This window comes from Carya illinoinensis, chromosome 8 (genome assembly GCF_018687715.1).
Source record: "Carya illinoinensis cultivar Pawnee chromosome 8, C.illinoinensisPawnee_v1, whole genome shotgun sequence".
In the NCBI taxonomy this organism is placed as follows: Eukaryota; Viridiplantae; Streptophyta; class Magnoliopsida; order Fagales; family Juglandaceae; genus Carya; species Carya illinoinensis.
The window spans coordinates 10,237,752-10,245,860 of record NC_056759.1 but is presented as its reverse complement, the minus strand read 5'-3'; the positions used below and the strand labels follow the sequence as shown (position 1 = coordinate 10,245,860).

Below are 8,109 nucleotides of genomic sequence, written 5' to 3'. Positions count from 1 at the left end.
CTCAAACTCCATGAATGTCCTCCTTTGAATTTGACTGGGCTTGACTTGCTCTTTTATAAACTCTGAAATTAGACATAAAAAAACTGCTTAGGAGTATCTCAACGTAAAAAGAAATTCAATTTAAGAATACACATTAATTCCTATCATTTCTATTCACATTTTAGTATTTTAGTCCAATAATAGAGTATATAGAGTGCACTTTCGCACACTCATCAAGGAGCAAGTAACATGCAAGATTGGATGGCTTTGAGTTTGAACTTGCTACATCTAGTCAGCTATCCTCAAAGAAAAAAGTGCTTAATATGATTGATGCCGAGACTAAAATAGAGACTTCTTGTAAGAGGTCAAAATTGGACAGCTTTAATGGAACGAGTATGGAAGGAGTTAGAGGAGTGTCAGTTGAATCTTTGTTATCGGCAGGAGCTGGTTGCAGCCCTGCTAATAGTTATGAGTTTCATTAGTTGGAACTCCAGTTGGCTTTGGAACCCATGGGGTGTTCCAGTGCTTCAAGACATGGTTCAAAGAGAAGATCCCAATGTCTTGTTTCTGCAAGATACAAGACTTAATGTTAGCAAAATGGATAGATTGAAGTTTATTTTAGGTTTTCCTAATTGTTTAGTAGTGAGTAATGAAGGCTATTGGGGTATTGCTCTACTTTGAAAAAGTCAACTCATTTTGAAGATTCTTCATTTCTCTAAATCTCATACTGATGCTGAGATTCAGTTAAATGAGGGAAGTGATGTATCCTGGTTCCTAAACCATACAGATTATTGTATGGTGGAAAGAAGAGGGTCTGGTTTTAAGTTTGAGGCTATGTGGATAGATTTGGCTGAGTGCAAACAGATTATTGTCTCATCTTGGGAAATGATGGGAGAAGAGAAGGATTTTTCAATGGTTATGCAGAATATCAAAAGGTGTGAGGAAGAGGCTTTAGTATTGGAACAAACATAGTTTTGGCCATGTAAAGAAACAGATTACTAAAGCTTGTGACAGACTTCATCTTTTGTATTAGGTTGATCCTGATTGTTTGAGGGTTGATGATCATAGACAAGCAAATGTTGAGATGTAGAAGTGGCTTGAAAGAGATGAAATCATGTGGAGACAAAGGTCAAAGGCTTTATGGTTAAAGGAGGGAGATAAAAATACAAGATTTTTCCATAGGGAAGCATCCCAAAGGCATAAAAGAAATTTCATCAAGAGGTTAAGAACAACAATAATGTTTGGCACATGGGGGAGGGTAGGGGTAGAGTTATTCTGGACTACTTTCAAACCATCTTTATTGCTTCAGATTAGCAAGGTGATGTGGGTTTCTTGGATGGTCTCCAAGGTGGTGTAACAATTAAGATGAATGAGAGTTTGCTTTGAAATTATACTACTAAGGAGGTTTATCAAACTCTTAATAAAATGGATCCTTCCAAGGCTCCTGGACTAGATGGCATGCTCCCTTTATTCTATCAGAAATACTGGTTTGTGGTTGGTCAAGATGTCTCTAAGGCTGTGCGGAAAGCTCTAAATGAGAGGGGTTTTCCATCTGCTTTGAACTTTACCTTCATTGTTTTGATCCCAAAGAGGAATAAACTAGAAGTAGTGACAGATTACAGACCAATTAGTCTATGCAATGTAGCCTATAAGTTGATTGCTAATGTACTATCTAATAGACTCAAAAGAGTTCTTCCACAGATAATTTTCATGTCTTAGTCAGCTTTTGTGCCTAGGAGGTTAATATTAGATAATGTTTTAGTTACCTATGAACTAGTACATTATCTAAGACAATAGAGGCATGGAAAGAAAGGGTACATGTTTTTAAAATTAGACATGAGCAAAACATATGATTGAGTGGAATGAGTTTTTCTTGATATTATTATGGAAAGAATGAGATTTGAGGAGAAGTGGAGGAAGATGGTCATGAGTTATGTGAATTCTGCCTCTTACTCAGTTCTTATAAATGGAACCCCAAAGGGACCTATCATGCCTTCAAGAGGATTAAGACAAGGGGATCATCTATCTCCTTATCTTTTTCTTTTATGCACTAAGGGTCTGGTTGCTTTGTTAAAACAAGTAGAGCAGAATAAGGTAGTGGAAGGCATCAAAATTTGTAGAGGCAGTCCACGAATCAATCATCTCCTATTTGCAGATGACAGTTTGTTCTTTTGTAGGGCCTCTATGCAAACAAATGAAAATATCCATCAACTCCTCAAGGTGTATGAAGAAGCCTCATGCCAAAAAGTGAAGATTGTTATGGTGTTTAGTACAAATATTAATCCTCAATTGAAGCAGAATATGATGGCCTCTTGGGTAGTACAATAGATTTAGCATTTGAAAAGTACCTTGAACTTCCATCAGTGGTATGCAGATAAAAAAACAAGGCTTTTATGGATATTAAGACCAAAGTTTGGAAGAAATTGCAAGGGTGGAAGAAAAGGCTACTATCTCAAGGTGGCAAGGAGGTTTTGATAAAGGTAGTGGCTTTATCAATCCCTACATACTCGATGAGTTGCTTCAAACTGCTTGAGAGTTTATGCAGGGATTTGGAAAATATGATGGCTAAGTTTTGGTGGGGCCAAAGGAAGGAAGAGAATAAAACAAGATGGGTGAGTTGGTTTAAGATGTGTGCAGCCAAGTTCTATAGTGGTTTGGGTTTTAAGAACCAACAGAGTTTCAATGTGGCTTTATTGGCTAAACAGGCTTGGAGAATAATGAATGAGACATCATCTATTCTGTACAAAGTTTACAAGTCAAAGTATTTTCCCAACTCAGATTTTCAGATTAATGCTCAATTGGGAAATGCACCTTCATATGCCTGGAGAGGAATCTGGGAATCCAAAGGTTTTCTACTACAAGGCTATAAATGGCATGTAGGCAATGGAAAGTCTATAAAAATCTGGATAGATCTCTGGCTGCCTAGTCAAAGACTTCTCTCTATGGTTCATGATAAGGATAGACTGCAAAGTTACCAAATAGTTGCCCACCTCATTGATGAAGACACTAACTGGTGGGATGCTAAGCTAGTAACAAGCCTTTGACCCCTCGAGAAGCTGCTGAAGTGCTGAGATTGCCACTTGGACTTGTTAATAGAGAAGATTAGCTAATTTGGCACCATGGAAAAACATGTGTTTACTTAGTGAAGAGTGCTTACAAGTTTTTCTTGTCTTTGAAGAATCATAGAAAACAAGGGGAATGCTCAAATTCTCAATCCCAATAGTACTTTTGGAAGCAAATGTGGAAGCTGCCTCTTTCTAACGAAGTTCGAGTGTTCATTTGAAGAGCTTGTAAGTAAGGGCTACCTACTTTGAGGAATTTATTGGTGAGGAAGGTGTTAGCAAAGGATACTTGTAGAATCTGTTGAGTGGGGAGGATACAGCTCATGCACTGGTTTATCGTTCATCCATCTTATCATACTGGAAGCAAGCTTTCAACTACTTGCCTTTGGATGATAACCCAATGGATTTTATGCAGCTTGTAATGCAGGTGAGATAGGAAGGGCATGTAGGGGATCTTGCGAAACTCTTCTCTTGGCTTGGTCTTTTTGGCATAGGAGGAATTTGTTCATGTATGAGGGACACACTGAGCATCCACAACAAGCTGTAGATTATGCTATCTCTCTGCTGAAGGACTCGCATGCTGTTCAAAGCTAGTTAGGAGAAGGTGATAGGGAGGCTTGGTTGGAAACCTCCTTTTATAGGTGCTCTTAAACTTAATATAGATGGAGCAATTTTCAATGAGTTGAGTAGGTCAAGAATTTGAGTCGTTCTAAGAGATGAGAAAGGCTGTGTTATCATGGTAGCTTGCAGCAAAAAACCAGAGCTTTCAAATCTAATGGAAGTCCCATTTTGAAAGGCCTACAACTGTGTATTCCGATGGCTATTGGTGATCTAATTGTGGAATCTGATTCTTTACTAAGTGTTCATGTTATACTAGTAGAAGGGGATTCCATGTCTCCACTAGGTAATATGATTTTCTCAATCCAAGATTTGCTTAAACAGATGCCAAAAGTTCGGATTCAACATGCCAACAGAGTCTCTAATGCTGCAGCTGATGCAATGGCAAAATATGCATGGTTTGTAGGGAGTTTGACAGTTTGGTGGGATTCAGTTCCCGAGTATGTTTCCAAATTGTTTGACATGATGCCAAGTTGTAACTCTTTATGTTGCTGTTATTGCAGTGAAGATGATTATGTTATTGCAAAAAAGAAGAAGAAGAAGAAGAAGATATATGTATTTCTTTTTAACCTTTTAATTTCATCTCATTGTGATTTCTATTTGTCTTTGTAAATATACGTAAACTTTTTATTTTACACCTCCACGCTACCACTTTTTTTTTTCTTTTTTCTTTTTTCCCTTTTCTAATATGCAGCTTAAATAATTAAAACTAGCAATTGATACCCCAAATACCAAGATTTAACAATTTGCATCGCACTCAAGTAATATCGGATTGAGTATTAAATATCGATAAAAATAAAACATATTATATATATAATCTTAGGGGTCAAATTATCTTAAATAATGAAAAAATAGACTCCACCTTAAAATTTTGTAAAAAAATTATTCTTTATTAATGGTACCCGCTTTTGTATGAAAAGAAAAGACTTATATGTGACTTATCTATTTTGAGTTTGTTCCTAGCATTACTCATAATTTGTAAGGATATTTCAGCCATAATAGCAAAGTTTTGGTGGGGAAATAAAAATAGAGAAAGAGGTATCCACTGGAGAAGTTGGAGTCAGTTAGGGATATCAAAATTTGGGGGTGGACTTGGCTTTCGAGATATAGAAGATTTCAACACAACTTTGCTTGCCAAATAGTGCTGGAAACTTTTACAACAACCTTACTCATTGGTAGCTCGAGTGTTTAGAAGTAAATATTTTAGGCACACTAATATATTGGAAGCAAAAGCAAGGTCATCATCTTCATTTATACGGAGAAGTATAAGTTCAGCAATTGGTTTGTTAAGAGAAGGGTTGTGATGGAGAGTTAGGGATGGGAGAATGATAAAAATCTGGCAGCGTAAATGGATTCCTAAGGAGTCATCATTCAAAATTGAATATCCTATTAAGGTTTTGGACCTTACAACAACAATTAATGAATTAATGGTGGCAGAAACTAAGAAATGGAATGAGCCACTTATGGCTGAGATATTTGAGTAGGGATGAAGTTCAACTAATATGCAATATATAGGTTAGCGGGAAGATAAACAGATTTGGAATTACAGTAAAAATGGTATGTTATTGTTAAAACTACCTATCACCTAGCACAAGCAGTGAGAAGAAAATGTAAAGGTCAATCTTCAAGAGCACAAGAGAAAGATGGATTACGGAGTAAGCTATGGGAATTAGAAGTAACAAGGTCAGTTAGATTTTTTCTGTGGAAAGCAAGTAACAATATCCTACCTATTGGACTAAATCTATTTTGAAGAAATATTGTTGATTCATCTTTATGTCCAATATGTCTATTGGAAGAGGAATCATTAAAGCATGCTATATGGAGTTGCCCGTATGCTCAAGATGTGTGAGCAAAGAAAGGGAGTTTAGTTCAAAAGAGATCTAGTGCTGAAACTGATTTAAGGGTGCTCGAATTTGTTGTAAGATAGAACGGATTTGTAGAGAATCCTTAGGAACTCCAGAACCTTCTCTTTCCCTACTTCCTTGCTCCTCCCTTGTAATCCCACAATATTGTTACAATTACTAATATGTGAGTATTTTTAGTATTTGTTCTTGTGCTTTTCTACTAATCTTATATTTTATCTTGCTCTTTTCACTATTTATTTTCACCTTGGATTCTAGTTATCTAGTCCTAAATTTTAATTTCTTATTTTACTTACTTGCACTATCACTCTAGTTATCTACTACTTTTGGCTCCAGTTATTTGGTCCCTACTTCAACTCCAATCATATGGTCTTTACTCTTATTTTGCTTTACGTTTTGCTTCCACCCCTTCTAGTATCATATATATACGTACATATATATATATATATATATATATATATATATATATATTTATATATACGATTCTTCTATTTACAAGTTGGCGTAGATGATGCGCCCTTCTGCTTACACAGCAAGATTTCATTTGCAATAATTTTGACTCTATAATTTTTCTTTCAAATCAAATCAGGCCAAATCAACTATGTAGATAGTGTGTCTTCTATATTGGCTTACAAACATTTTTTTTTCATATAAAATAGGATAAAAAAAAAAAGATATTCCCCATTTTATTTGAAATGGATAACATTCATTTAGTTCTGTCTCACAAATAGGACTGCTAATGCTCTAAAAATTGCACAACAGGTCAAAAGGGGAGAAAAATTCATTCTTGGTCCACTGAGGCAATTCGAGCCTTGAACGTGTCTGGTGTCCTTGAAAATGGTCCGGAGCAGCACATACATCCATGGCAATGAAAGGAAAGCAAGTGCAAAGAAATAAAAAGAGATGGGCACACAAATTTATGTGGTTTGACATAATACCTGTGTCTACGGGTGTTTGAGGAGGAGAAATTCACTATTATATTGTAGTTTAGAGTCTCTCATAGTCTCTCATTACTTACTGTACAATGGTGGCTTCGGATACATTTACTGGAGTAAAACAAGCTCATCGTCCAGAGGTTGAAGGAGAAGTCGAAAAAGGAAAACTCAAAAGATCCCTTGGTAGTCTTCTAAACCCCCCTATTTATTTGATTGCTTTTCCTACGTGCCCCCTTGCAGTGGTGAGGCAAGGTCTGCTGCACTTGCCTGATAGCCCCACCTTTTTCCCATTTCTCCTTACATCCTTCCTCACCCCTGACAACCCACCCTACTCTTTGACCACTTGCCTCCTAACCCCTACCTCCTACCCCTTCCCCTGATACCCATGTTACCTCCTGACCTCCCTTTCCCCCTTGTCCCCTAGTGGCTTGGTGGACTGAGTTTGGGCCAAAATATTTTACCCCCTCGTAGTACTCGGTGATTTTTAAGGGCAATTTGCTAAAAAAAAAAAGATCTTGAGAATCTTCAAAAGTAAAAATGATCAAGTACATTTGGAAATAGGTTTCAGGGGAGGGTCCCTATTCATTCGTTCCTTTTGTGTGGGCAGTAAAAATTTTTGAGCGAGAGACAGACTCGACCAGGTAATGTGCACAGGGCTCAACTCAGCAAGGTGAGCAAGAGATAGGATCGACTGTGTAATGCGTGAGCATGGGGTTCATCTTGGTAAGGCAAGTGGGAGATAAGCTTGATTGCTTAGAGAGCGAGCACGAGGCTCGTGCGAGTCTAAGGACTAAGCTTTGTTGAGCGGGAGGTCAGCGAGTCTAGAGACTTAGCCTTACCCAACAACGAGTCTAGAAATTTGACTTTGTGGTGAGTTTGGGGACTCAGCTTTGTTGAGTGGGGGGCTGAGAGAGTCTAAAAACTTGGCCTTATCCCAATACGAGTCTAGGGACCCGACTTCATGGTGAGTTTAAGGACTCGGCTTTTTTGAACTGAGGGTCAGTGAGTCTACAGATTTGGCCTTACCCTATAGCGAGTTAAGAGATCCAACTTCATGGTGAGTCTGGGGACTCGGCTTTATTGAACATGGGGTTGGCGAGCTTAGGGACTTGGCCTTACCCTGCAGCAAGTCTAGGGACTCGACTTCGTGCAAGTCTAGGGACTCACTTTGTTGAATGAGGGCTTGGTGAGTCTAGAGACTTAGCCTTACCCTGCAGTGAGTTTAGAAACTCAACTTCGTGGTGCTTGGGTCGACAAGTCTAGGGACTTGTGTTCAACCATTTTCTGCGACAAGTTTAGGGACTTGGGATTGTTGATGGAGGCACTCATCCGTGCTGAATTGCTCCGTCAGAGTGCAGGGCCACATTGGCACCCTAGGCTTAGGTTTTCGAGTCAACGAAGGCTTGGGGTTCCCAAGCAAAGGTTCCCGAGTTAGCATAGGCCTGTCTCTGGCTGAACTTCCTGAGTAGAGGAGCCTCAAGCAGTGGCTCTCCTGAGCGAAGTTTCCCAAGCAGGTCAGTTCTGGACATCTCGTGTAGATGGGGTGTGTGAGTCCAAGTTGAGGGTCCGAGGTGTATAAACGTGCTCTGATCTATGTTCTCGAGCTGGTGGTTGTTGTGCAAGGGATTCTGAGCTGAGTGGCTGTGATGGTGA

The 8,109-nt window shown here is 38.5% G+C and overlaps 1 protein-coding gene across 1 annotated transcript; it reads left to right on the top strand.

Annotated features, from left to right (window-relative positions):
• The first annotated feature begins 2,372 nt into the window (after positions 1 to 2,372).
• On the top strand, positions 2,373 to 3,023 carry LOC122274386 (uncharacterized mitochondrial protein AtMg00310-like). Its single transcript, XM_043083428.1, has one exon. The coding sequence runs from the start codon at positions 2,373 to 2,375 to the stop codon at positions 3,021 to 3,023; it is 651 nt and encodes a 216-aa protein (XP_042939362.1).
• Positions 3,024 to 8,109: the final 5,086 nt, after the last annotated feature.

What these genes read in the sequence shown, in the direction of transcription:
- LOC122274386 (XM_043083428.1), top strand. Translation starts at nt 2,373, where the DNA reads ATGGATATTAAGACCAAAGTTTGGAAGAAATTGCAAGGGTGGAAGAAA.